General features: G+C 32.4%; 1 protein-coding gene across 1 annotated transcript in view; it reads left to right on the forward strand.

The window, feature by feature from the left end:
• The window catches only part of ERBB4 (erb-b2 receptor tyrosine kinase 4), a 666,536-nt gene that overhangs the window by 389,085 nt on the left and 262,889 nt on the right, over positions 1 to 14,562 (forward strand). The window contains exon 12 of the mRNA XM_008687562.2: positions 870 to 1,069. Coding sequence (XP_008685784.2) covers positions 870 to 1,069 — 200 coding nt within the window. The remainder of the gene's footprint in view (positions 1 to 869; positions 1,070 to 14,562) is intronic.

Consider the following 14,562-nt stretch of genomic DNA (forward strand, 5'->3'; position numbering starts at 1 on the left):
TAATTACAAAATGTAGACTATGTTAAAATAAAACAATTTCCTTGAAATGATAATTTCTTTCCACAGTATAGTTGTTATTTAACTTTTAGGGATGCTTTCCCCAGTTGTTCAAGCCTTCTGAGTATTATTTTTTTTTAACTTTTAGCTTAATTTCATTCTTCTCTTTAATTTTTAATGTCTCCTATCTTTACTTATACATTCTTCAACTATTACAATCACACTTTGGTTTCTGAAGTTTAAATTAAAGCTAAATATCTATAGTCATTCTCTGCAATATTTACCCTCTGAAAGCATGTCTAGATTTATTAAATAGAGTAGAACTAATGTCTTACTTTAGGTAGATGAATAATCATTCCATAAATATTTATTAATTATTTAGTTTTTCTTAAGTTTTACTTATTTAAGTAATCTTTACCCTCAACATGGGGCTCATATTCATGACCCCGGGATCAAGAGCCTAATGCTTCTGCAACTGAGCCAGCCAGAGTCCCCTAATTAGTTTTAAAACTGAATTTCATCCTTGAAGAACTTGAGACTTGGGGGATAGTGGGAAAAATAGTGAGCCAGATATGTCAGTGGTAAATATGTAGACAGAAATGGACATATCATTAATATTTATACTTCTAAAAAGTGAACATTTTCTTTTAGGGGCTCAAATGATTCCTTTTAAAACTCAGTTTATACAGCTTATAGAGAAATAATATTCAGATCACAATTTAGTGACTCAGTCTCTTTTTTTATGCTCTATTAGCATTCTTTCTGGGGTAAGATGTGACATCCTTATTTTACTTAAAGAATGTATGCCAAAAATATTTATTATATATATATATATTAAATATTGTTCCATTTCCCCCCTTCCTTCTCTTTAGTGGCCTCTCCTTGCTTATCCTTAAGCAACAGGGCATCACTTCTCTACAATTCCAGTCTCTGAAGGAAATCAGTGCAGGAAACATCTATATTACTGACAACAGCAACCTATGTTATTATCATACCATTAATTGGACAACACTCTTCAGCACTATCAACCAAAGAATAGTGATCCGGGACAATAGGAAAGCTGAAAACTGTAGTAAGTACATTATTTGGACTTTCAAACAGAAACTTTGAATATTTTCTCCCATTCTACATTGGACCAAACAGTTAAAAATAACTGAGTCAGAATTGTTCCCTATTTTTCTCAACTCTTAAGAAGGGGGATAGTTAATCAGCATGGGTGACTTTTTATAATTTATTGCATGTTTTTATAACATACTGTGTGCCTGCAGATCTTGCCTAGTTGCAAGAAACTTCCTATAGAGACTAGATTCAATAGATGTAAATGGGACCTGAGAATCTAAATATGTAATAAGCATCCTGGGTGTATTCCTTGGACACAGTCAGTTTGTGGCAATTCACCCTATTGAATTTTCTGTTTGCTTTTTGGTTTCAGTGAATAACATAGGATAATGGAGAGTCTTTTGGGAGGTGGTGGAAAAAATGCAGATGTGTTCTGAAATGTGTAAAAAAATGCTGTTCAAGAAGTTTGCTGTTCAAGAAGAAAGTTCATTTCATAAATGCATTTCTGTAGGCACTTCATGGTTTCTTCTCTCATTTATTTTGACACTTACCGATTCACTCCATCATTTCTTTGTTACTGAGAAGCAAATGATGTTTTCATGGGTACATAACTATGTTCTTCCTATCTTATACTTTGATATTTCAATGATTAATACGTAACTCTTCTGTGTGTTTCTATTAAGTACTGTTTTCTTCTGCGTCTACAAGTGCCACTGCTCAGCATATGTGTCCAACTTACTTATAAATATCAAGTAAAAAAAAAAAGTAAAAAGACTCAGAATTTAAATTATCTGTTACAAATACATATACTTGTTTTGGTCATAATGAGTGGGTCCTTTTAAAAATCAAGCCCTAAGAAACAGTTTGCTCTTGGGATGTCTTCTCACTTGTTTGTTCTCACCATGGGAATAGTCACAAAGGCATATATCCATAACGATTGAGTTCATTTTGTATGTGTGTGAGTGAATAGCAAAGTGCCTTTTTTAAAAAATATGAACTGTTAGGAGGCCTATGCAATTTAAGTTTATGAGTTAAATAGTGAATTAATTTATTTATAAGTACCCCACCTTTTTCCAGAAAGTGTTTAAGGCAGCTCAGGCTGGCAGTATTCATAAAATATAACATAATTTGTGAGGAAATCACATTTTAGCTGTTTTGGACCTTTAAAAATATTTTCCAGAAAAAAGATCTATTGCAACATGAGTTTGTTTGTTTGTTTGTTTGGGTGAACTCATTCTTCTGTTTCACATGAAATCAAGAAATATAAAATCTTATTATATATCAAAGTACACATGTTATTAAATAATATTTATCCTTTTATTTAGCCTAGATTGTTTCCATGGTTTTATACCTTTCAGATTTCTGACAGAAAGCTTGCTTTTCTTTTTTTCTAATACTTAAGCTTCTTACCCCACATTACTATATGTATGTTTGTACAAAGCAGACAAAATAGATTATTCACGGAAGTAAAATAGAATCTTCTTCAACACGAATTTATAACTATTTCCCTAAGTCAGGGTTATATGTTCCTTTTCTCCTACTTCCTTCAAAAAACAAAATAAAACAAAACAAAAATAAAACAGTAGTATTCCTACCTTTCAAAGATAAGATTTAACTCTGAAATAAGAAACATAAAGAAAAAAAATAATCAGAGAAACACATTCCTCTTTAACCCATTTAATCATTTTACAAACCCTTATTTATGTCTTTTATCTTTTGTAAACTGAATAAAAAAGCAAATGGGAAGAAGAAAATGCAGAAAGAAATTAAACGTAAAAAAAAAGCAAGATAGGAAAAAAGTATGTAACTATTCCATACTTAAGACTTCTAAACTTTTCATGCAACCAAAAATGTAAATAATAACAATAAACTAAAAATCTAACACGTTTTTTCAGTTTTCAGTGTTATACCTGTTAGACTGAGTTTAACCCTTTTTCAGACCATGAACGTATTTTCTTGTTCTGTGCACTTAGAGTTGGCTTTTCAGTTTGAGGAAGAAATGAAGCAGGAGAAACACAGTTTTATGGTGCTTTAATATAAAACTAAGCACTATCATGTTTTTAAATTTGTAACATCTTAAAACAATTTTTGCATGAAATCCATTGATCAAAATTTGAATTTCAGTCTAACAGTATATTGGATCCTGCATTTTCAGAAATGTAATTACTTTATAAACTTGACTTCAGAGGCTATGCTGCTGCTGTTTACATTGAACCTTACAATGGTTATCCACATGTGATTAAAGCCTGTTTATCATCTGTATACTATCTGCAAATGATAAAACTTGAATATTTGCTTCATTTTAAAAGCACTGTATATATTGCATCTTTTAGATATCCTCTCTTAATATGCTTTGCACATACAAGATATATACAAGCACACACACGTATTCACCACAAAACACACACAGACACAAACATAGAGCATACATGCATGTATGAATATTCATGCATAACATGCACACATGTATACAGTACTAGAATACATGCATATACATACACACACATCCATGCATACACATGATGTCACCATAAAATACTCAGATCTAAATCTGAGCATTGGCTCTGTAACTTAAACGAGAAGGCAGCCTTGATTTTTAACCCTGTTTTTGGAGTTCAGCATGATTTAAACAGTAACGACAATAAAAGAAAAACTTCACCTCCTCTGTAGAGTGTGAAAGTGGTTTGAGCAACTGTACGCATTTAAGTCAAAAATCTCAAAGCAGACTTTATAATTTGAAGAGTTTGAGAGAAACTCTAGGATATTGAAAAGCTAGAACATTTTCTGCCACTTCATTTGTATGGTTATAGCATGAGCAAAATGACAGTGCTGGTTGGAAGGACTTTCATTGTTTTTATTTTTTTAAAAAAGATTTATTTATTTATTTATTTATTTATTTATTTATTTATCTATTTTAGAGACAGAGAGGGAGGGAGCGGAGAGGGAGAGAGAGAATCTCAAGCCGACTCAATGCTGAGCACAGAGCCAGATGCAGGGCTCCATCCCAGGACCCTCAAAACATGACCTGAGCCCAAATCAAGAGTCAGCTGCTTAACTGACTGAGCCACCCACATGCCCTGGAAGGAGTTTTAGAGTAGGTTAATGAAAGTATTTGAAATTTCTTAAAATATTTCAACATAAATTTTTAACACTGAAACATAAACGGTAAACAGATAAATATCACACTAACCCCTCAGAATCTGAGTTACATTTGAACTCATACACCTTTATCTTAAAAATATTTGTACATCTACACTTAAACCCAACACAAACAAGAGAGAAACTAAATTCATAATCAACTTTTCAAAATGGAAATACGTTTATTTTTCTAATTATCATTGTTAGAAATTATAACAATAGACACATGTAAAAAAATGTAATTTTTGCTTATGGATATATAGATAATGAAGCATATTTCTTCATATATAAATGGTATCATAACATATATATTTAAATACTGTTCAGCCGTCTGTGTCTCTACTTAATATATTATGAGCATCATGGAAGAATTCTACTTTATTGTTTTAAAAAGATACATATAAAAATATTTATTGAACAAGTGCCATATTAATGATAATTTAATTTGTTTTCTAGTTTTCATATTATTAGATTGCCATAATATGAATCTTATTTCAGAAAGCATTTTACGATGTGCAATTATTTCCTTAGGCTAAATACTTAGAAGTGGAATTTCTGTGTAAACAAGGTTGCATATAATAAATTTTGGTATATTTTTCTACATCACCTTTCAAAAATGCTAGGTCAGTTTACACTTGTCCTAAACAATGCTTGATAAAGAATATTTTCCACTGCTCTTTACAACACTGGATATTATCTATGGTTTTAAAATTCGGTGATCTGAAATATGAAAAAGAGGTCTTTTACATTCACATTTTTTTAGCTGACATTGAGCCTCTTTTTATATGTTGATGAGCATTTTAATTTCTTCTCTTGTAAATTAGTCAGTCATGAGCTTTCTTTATTTTCAATTGGGAGTTGGTCTTTTCCTTTTGGATTTGAAAGACCTCATCACAAATTAAATACATTAAATTTTTACCTCTTGAATGTGTTATGTATAACTTTCCCTCTCATAGGTAATTTAAGAAAATGTGCCTTTTGATAAACAAACATTGTATGTTTTTATCTAGTTAAGTGGATGGATTGTTCTTTTCCTTTTTATGTTTATGATCTTGGCATTGTCTTAGTCTTTTACTTCTAGTATTTTAAAAACTCTATTGACATTTTTAATCCATCTAGTAGTTTGGGTATAGCATGATTTTTTAAATCTTTAATTGATTAGGACATTGATCAAACATAATTTATTGAATAATTCATCTCTCCTCACTGATCTTAGGTATCTGCAATATTTCAGCTAAATGGCAAAAGAGTGCCAGGTTCTATCTCTTGATCTATATAGTTTAATTTCATCTTTGCTACTACCTTATAAAGTATAATTATCTCTATTTTGCAGATGAATATACAGATGTTCAGGAAGTTGAATAATATCCCCACTCTTTGAAGCTATTAAAAATCATATTCAGGATTTGAATCCAATGTCTAATTTCAAAATCTATGCTCTTGATTTCACCTTGATTACCCCCCAAATAAAGAGAAAGTGATTGATTTTTTAAGAAAACCTGGTGATAAACTGAAACATACCCAAATGCAGCATAAAGCAGAGAAGCCCACTCTAGAACCAAATGACCTGGGTTTTAATCCCAAGAAAATGATTTACTAGATGTTTGGCCTTTGGTAAGCTATTTAACATTTCTGAAACTTAATTTTATCATTTGGATATGTGGTTAATAATAGTATTGTCTTCACTGAATGTCTGGCTCAAAGCAAGTGCTATCTTTGTGCTAGCTATTATTATACAATTGTATTCTGTCCTATTAAAAATAGATTATATAGTATATGTATACTATAGACACATTATGTGGTGTAAAGATACAATATTTAACTTTTACTTAATGAAACATTCCTTCTTGGGGAAAAGAAAAGGAAAGAGAAATAACAAGGGCCTTTATCTTAAGGCAGAAGAAAAATTCACATTATCAAGGTGGTGAATTGTAAGTGTGTAAATAGCAGATAAACCACAGGTAGATATGGAAGAAATAAGAGGGGTTATTACTAGGAGCCTAGATGTTGAGGAATTTAAAAATGATCTGGTGAGATTTTAAATGGATAAAAAAATCTATGCTTGAGACTCCTCTAACTTCCTCTTCTTTTTTTTTTTTTTTACTCTTCTAATTAAAACATTTTAAAATTGGCTTTATAAGTAGCAGACTATGGTTTACAAAAATACCTACAAAATATTAATTTTAGGTTAGTGTTTCAGGAGACAAATATTTGGTGCGGAGGAATTCATTTTTTGTACAAAGAATATAAAAGGAATATAAATTTCTACATTTATCTATGATTTTGATGTTCTGAAAAGTGATAGTTGAAAAATCCTCCTCTTTGGACATGAGTCTAGAAAAAGAGAATAGTGAAACTCCAGTTAATTGCCAATAACTGAATCCTCTGAATGATAACATGCTCTAAGTTTATGATGAGTCACTGAATGTCCAGAATTTAATCAGAACAAAGAATTAATGAGTAAGGAATAAAGGGTATTTAACACCAATGGAGAATAATACAGTGTTTTGCTTAACATATTCTTTTGTTTTACTATGGTGACAGTGAAAATAACTACAAAATAGTAAGCAGTTTAGTTTTTGTTTTTTAAGATTTTATTATTATTTATTTGACAGAGAGAGACACAGCGAGAGAGGGAACACAAGCAGGGGGAGTGGGAGAGGGAGAAGCAGGCTTCCTGTTGAGGAGGGAGCCCAATGTGGGGCTCGATCCCAGGACCCTGGGATCATGACCTGAGCCGAAGGCAGATGCTTAATGACTGAGTCACCCAGGCGCCCCAGCATTTTGGTTTTTATAGCATCATAAGTAGTATTGATTTTCTATAAAATTACAATTCAATTAGTATTATCATTATCAACTCTAATAGTCCTATATTACAGAAAAATGAATTTTGATTGTAAAGTTTAACTTATTTTAAGAAAATATTGCTAAGATTGCAGATACTTTCTCTCGGTCCCTTATTTTTGCCTTTAATTTATGCATTCTAAGCCCAGCCCATACTATCTTGGGTAAATGTGCAATTCCCAAAAAAGAATCGTCCATTGGGCCTCGAAGCCAATCTTCACTGGAAAATTAATGAACCTTGCCACACTTTTCAGTAAAACACAGCTTAGTACAAAATTGACAGTGTGTAGCTTAGGATATAGTGATGTCATTGTTCTTCTAAGTAATCAGAAGATAGAAAATTATAATTGTACTTATAAGATTTTCTTCTTTAAGTTACTAAAGAAATATTAATACATTCTTTTTTGTAAAAAACGCAAAGAAGAGTTTCTTATTATATTTGAAATAGCACAAAATCTAATTACTAACAAGGCTATAAAATATTCTCTGTGTTCTTATTAAAAGGGTAATAAGCAGTTATAATATCAGAAATGACACTCCTTCTCTTTTGTAATCTGGAAATTCTGAAAGAATGGAGGGCCTTTCAACTACCAAAACAGGATTACTGCAGGCTTTTTTTTTTTTTATTACAAATGGCAACATTTTACCCTGATCAATAGATGAGAAATTTTAAAGCAACAGCTTTAATTATTAAAAATCCAGAAGTCTGGACTTTAGTTTCTAGAGATATTGCTTAGATAGTGTTGGGACTTATTGTATCTTACCAAAAGATGTATTAAAGTCCTAATGTTGAGTGCCTGTGAACATGGCCTTATTTGGAGACAGGGTCTTTGTAAATAATTAAGATGTAAATTAAAATAAGATTATACAGGAGTAGAGTGGGTCCTTAATCCAATATGACTGGAGTCCTTATAAGAAGAGGAGAGGAAATGTAGGGACACAGATAGGAAAACACCATTTGAAGACATGTACACACACATGGAGGGAAGATATCCAAGTGATGACAGAGGCAGAGGCTGGAGTTATGCAGCTGTAAGCCAAGGAACACTAAGGATTATTGGCAACAGAAGCTAGGAAAGAGGCAGAGAGCAGATTCTCCCTCTGAGCTTCCGAGAAAGAAGTAGCTTGCCAACACTTTGATTTTGAAATCCAACGCTATGAGAGAATAATTCTGTTATTTTAAGCCACTCATTTTGTGGCTTTTTGTTACACCAGCCCTAGAAAATGAATACAAACAGTGATTTGAAGCCCAGGATTCTGCATTTTTAATACATAGCAGATCATTCCATGGCAGGTGTCTGGGGGAAATCATTTGAGAAACTACTAAATCACATCCCCCATTATTCTCCCTATTATTCTATCCTCAGAAATGTATTTAAAAACATATTGTCCTGGTAATTCATTTTTTCTTGTGAGGGTCTATTTCCTCAAAAAGAATGTATGGTAGGAAAATTCACAGTTGAATAACTTAAAATTATATATTTAATAGTAGTTTTGGGAGACAAAGAAAGAATGAACTTAAAAAAGCATCCTATAAATAGTGTTCTATTTTTCTTTTTACTAACATAACATACTCCATAAAATAAGGGAATATTTAATGTTAGTTTACAAATTAATTGAGAAATTATAGTACAATATATTGTACTATTAAATTTTATGTATTTTAGAATTTCAACAAAATACTTAGATATTTATTTTACTCTTTTACAGTTAATGTGCCTTCTGAGAGGTACTTTATAACATGCTCAGTATTGTAAGAATATTCAAGGACTTTCTAATATTTTGTCACTGTTGTCACTGCTGCCTGTCATCTTCTCCTATTAGAATTTCCTTACCAGGTCCCTTCAAGTCAGACATATAGTAACTAGAACACTTAAGACTAAATAAGTGGGTCATGTCGATTCAACCTATTTAATATGGTGAGTGGGTATGTCTTACAAATTACTCCCCCACTTCTGTCTCCCCTTATTTCTAGTTTTAACTCATTCTAACGTGTTACAAAGACTATACTGTCATTCCATACATATACATACACTATATATAACATTCCCTACTTATAGAGGTTACCACAATACAGTTTTATAATGACCCTTCTCGCAAGCATGTCCACATCCTAATCCCCCAAATCTCTGAATGTTACTTTGCATGACAAAAGGGACTTTGCAGATGTGATCCAGTTATGAATCTTAATAGGGGAAGGGTTAATTTGAATTATCTGGGTGGGCCCTAAATGTAATCATATGTGTCCTTATAAGAGGGAGGAAGAGGGAAATTTGACTAAAGGAGAAGGTGAAGTGATCGTGAAAACAGAGGTTGGAATGATATCACTACAAGCCAAGGAATGCCAAGGTGGTCTCTAGAAGTTGAAAGAGACAAGGAACAAATGATTCCCTGAAGCCTCCAGAAAGAATCAGCCCTGCTAACACCTTAATTTTAGTCCACTAAGACACATTTTGGACTTCTGACCTCCAGAACTCTGAGAGACTAAATTTGTCTTGTGTTAAGTGACTGAGTTTTGGTTATTTGTTACAGTAGCATAATAAATTAATCCAGTGTTCTTTTAATTACAGAAGCCCCACTCAAATTATTTTAGCCAAAAGAAGAGAGCATAAATGGAAACCAAAAGGACCCAAGTAGCTATACTTATATCAGACAAAATAGAGTTTAATTTAAAAAATGTAACAAGAAAAAAGTGTAACAAGAGACAATGATGGTCATATATAATGATAGGGTAACTAATTCACCAAGAGGATATAACAATTGTAAATATATATGCAACCAACAACAGAGCATCTGAACAGATCTGAAGGGGGCAATCAACAATACAATCATGGTAGGGGAATTTAATACCCCACTTCCAACAATGGATAAATCATCCATACAGAAACTCAGTAAGGAAACATTGACCTTGAACTACACTTTAGACCTAATAGACCTAACAGACATATAAAGACTATTTCATCCAACTGCAGCAGAATATATATTCTCCCAAGCACATGTGGAACATTCCCCAGAATATATTATATTTTAGGTCACAGAGCAAGTTTTAGCAAATTTTAAAAGATTGAAGTCACACCACTTATCTTTTCTGACAATAAAGGTACGAAACAAGAAATCAATAACAGGAGGAAAACTGGAAAATCCACATATATTTAGAAGTTAAACAACACACAACATAACAACAAATTGGTCCAAAATGAAATCGAAAGAGAAATCAAAATTATCTTGAAACAAACAAAAATGGAAACATGCCATACCAAACTAATGTGGTGCAAAACAAGTGCTAAGAGAGAAGTTATAGCAATAAATGTCTACATTTTAAAAAATAGAGAAAAGAAAGATCACAAATAAAAAACCTAACTTTATGCCTCAAGAATTGGAAATCCAAGACTAAATGAAGTCCAAAGTTAGCAGAAGGAAGGATATAACAAGGATCAGAACAGAAATAAGTGAAATAGAGAATAGAAAAACAATAAAAGTATTAATAAAATGAATAGTGGCTTTTTGAAAAGAGAAGCAAAATTGGCAAACCTTCAGCTACATTTACCAAGGTAAAAAGAGGACTCAGATAATATAAATGAAAGAGGAGACATTACAACTGACACCACAGAAATACAAAGGATCCTTAAAAGATTACAATGAACAATTATATGGCAACAAATCAGACAACCTAGAAAAAATGGATAAATTACTAGAAACATACAACTTAACAAGTTTAAATCATGAAACAAAACAGCTGATCTCAATAAACAAGTACAGAAATTGAATCAGTCATCAAAAACCTCCCACCATAGAAAAGCCCAGGACCACATGGTGTTATTGGCGAATTTTACAAAGTATATTTAAAGAGAATTAATGCTAATCTTTCTTAAACTCTTTTAAAAAATTGAGGAGAAAGGAACACTTCCAAATTCATTTTACAAGGCCAGCATTGTCTGGATATTAAAGCCAGATAAAGACACTATAAGAAAAGAAACTTACAAACTGATATCCCTGATGAATATTGATGCAGAAATTTGCAACCAAATATTAGCAAACTGAACTTAATAGCACATTAAAAGAATCACTCACGATGATCAAGCAGGATTTATCCCTGGTATGCAAGGATATTAATATATTAATATTATGCTATATTAATAGAATGAAAGGCAAAAATTATGATCATCTCAATAGATGAAGAAAAAGCATTTGACAAAATTTAACATCCTTTCATGAAAAAAACTCTCAACAAGCTAGTTATAAGAAGAAATAGAATAAACATATCTCAACATAAGACTGTGTATGAAAAAGCCACAGCTTAGGAATACTTAGGGATAAAATTGACCAAGGAATTAAAAGATCTGTACATCAAAAGCTACAAGACACTGATCAAAGAAATTGAAAACACAAATAAATGGAAAGATAACCCACAAATTCATGGATTGGAAGAGTTAATATTATTAAAATGCCCATACTATCCAAAGTCATATATAAATGCAATGCACTCTCTATCAAAATTCCAATGACATTTTTCACAGAAATAGAAAAAAATAATCCTAAAATTCTTATGGAACTATAAAAGATCCCGAACATCTGAAGTCATCTTCGAAAGAACAAAGGCCGAGGCATCACGCCTTCTGATTTAAATGATATTACAAAGCTATAGTAATTGAAACAGTGTGCCTGGGTACAAAAACAGATACAGACTAATGGAGCAGAATCAAGAGCCCAGAAATAAACCCACACATATACAGTCAACTAATGTTTGATAAGGGAGCCAACAGTATTCAATGATGGAAAGAATTGTCTCTTCAATAAATGATGTTGGGAGAACTGAATATTCACATGCAAAAGAATGAAATAGGACTCCTATCTTACACTGCTTACAAAAATTAACTGAAAATGGATTAAGGACTTAAACATAAGACCTAAAATCATAATACTCCTAGAAGAAAACATAGGAAGTAATAAGCTCCTTAATGTTGGTCGTGGCAATGATTTTATGAATCGAACATCAAAAGCAGAAGCAAAAAGAGCAAAAATAAACAAGTGGAATTACATCAGACTAAAAAGTTTCTTCACGGCAAAGGAAAAATCAGTAATATAAAAAGGCAACCTTAAAAAATGGGAGAAAATATTTGCAAATCATATATCTGATAAGGCATTAGTGCACAAATTATATAAGAAACTCATATAACTCAACAAAAAGCTGCAAACTTTCCTATTTAAACATGTACAGAGGAATTGAAGAGACTTTCTGCAAAAAAAAAAAAAAAAAAGACATGCTTATGGCTAACAAGTACATGAAAACAGGTGTTTAACATCACTAATCATCAAGAAATGCAGATTGAAACCACACCTCACACATATTAGAATACAACAAGCTATAACAAGTGTGAGGGTGCGGAGAAAAGGAAACCCTTGTATACTGTTTGTGGGAATGTAAATTGGAGCGGCTACTAGAGAAAACGATATATATGTTCCTCAAAAGATTAAAAAGAGAACTGCCATATGATCTAGCAATCCCATTTTTAGGAATATATGCAAATAAAATTAAATCAAGATCTCAAAGAGATATCTGCATGCCTATGTCCACTGCAGCATTATTCAGCCATAAAAAAGAATGAAATCGTGCCATTTGCTACAATGTGGATGGAGCTAGAGTGTATTATAACGCTAAGTGAAATAAGTAAGTCAGAGAAAGAGAAATACCATATGATTTCACTCTTATGTGTAATTTAAGAAGCAAAACAGGTGAACATAGGGGGGAGAAAAAGAGAGATAAACCAAAAAATAGACTCTGAACTATAGAGAACACACTGAGGGTTGCTGGAGGGGAGGTGGGCAGGGGGATGGATTAAGTAGGTGATAGGTATTAAGGAGTGCACTTGTGATGAACACTGGGTGTTGAATGGAAGTGATGAATCACGAAATTCTACACCTAAAACTAATACTACACTGTATGTTAAGTAACTAGAATTTAAATAAACTTGGAGAAAGAAAAAAATAATAAGATCCGTACTCTCCATTTAAAACTTTCCGACAGCTTCCCACAACTCTTTGGACAAAACAAAAAATCTTGTAAATGGCCACCAAGTCCTATATAATCTGCCTCTTGTCCATCTCACTAACTCAACTGATACCACTTTCCCACTCACTGTCTGTGTCCAGCCTATTCTCTAAAATCACTAATCTTGTTCCCTGCTCAGTCTCTCTTGGCTAGAGTTGTGATTTCCAATATTCCCCAGCCCTCTTTGCTCTAAGAATTCCTATGTATCGGAGTTTTAAGGCCTCAAAAACATAATTCATGAAGGAAAAAATTGGTAAGAGGAACTTTATTAAGAAAAAAAGAAAAACCTTCTGATCTGTGAAAGACCCAGTTCAGAGGACATGGAGGAACCTTAAAGGCACATCACTAAGTGAAAGAATCCACTCTTAAAAAGCAACATATGGTAGGATTCCAGGTCCATGACATTCTGGAAGATGCATGGAAACAGTAAAAGGATCAGTGGTTGCTGGGGGTTTGGGGTGGGGATGAGTAGGTAGAGCACAGAGAATTTTTAGAGCAGTGACACTATTCTGGGATACCTAATGGTAACATTATGCATTTGGCAAAACATATACAAAGAACTGTACCATACAAAAAGTAAACCTAATGTACACTATAGACTTTAGCTAATAATAACGATCAATATCAGCTCATCAATTGTAACAAATGTACTATACCAGTGCAAGATATTAACTATAGGGAAACTTAGGGCAGGGAATAAAGGGAATATATATGGGGAAAAAAATTCCTATGTATCCTTCTAATCTCAGTTCCTCCTATGTGGGCTGACCTCATGTGACCTACCCATTAGGTTAGGACAATGCTATATTCTCTCAGTGCTCAAGCTCTCTCTCTCTCTCTCAGTGATTATCTAACACTTATCTCCTCAACTAGACTGTAAGGTCTAGATAAGACAATGTGTATTTTATTTCATGTTTTCATCATATCCTCATTTCTTAGAGCATCCAGCATAAAGTAAGTAGTTTCTCAGCAAATATTTTTAGAAGTAAACACATGAATATGCTTGTATGTTTTCACATTTCACTTACGTATATTTATTGAGGACTTAATTTAGATAAGTAATTAAATTAAATTAATACTGCATTAAATACTCTGTTAATATGATGTGTATTCTTCATCATAACCCTGAAAGGGAAGTATTATCATTCACTTTACATATGCGTAACATGTGAATAATTGCCTGAGGCTACATGACTAATCATAGAGTAAGGATTTGAACCTATACTGGTCTGATCACAAAACTGAACTACTACAACTAAATCATATTTATTAGACTTAAAAAACAAACAAACAAACAGAAGATTACTGCTATCTCTCTAAATATATTCCAGATCAAACCTATGCCTCTATATACAGTAAGTAATGCAAACAGCATAGATGTCTTGTACAATGAAAGAAAATCTATTTTTTTTTTCTGTATTTGTGCCTGCAGACAGGTACTCTAATTCAATATTTCGAGCTAATGCATTTACTTT

Source organism: Ursus maritimus, unplaced genomic scaffold (genome assembly GCF_017311325.1).
Source record: "Ursus maritimus isolate PB19 unplaced genomic scaffold, ASM1731132v1 scaffold_1, whole genome shotgun sequence".
Lineage (NCBI taxonomy): Eukaryota > Metazoa > Chordata > Mammalia > Carnivora > Ursidae > Ursus > Ursus maritimus.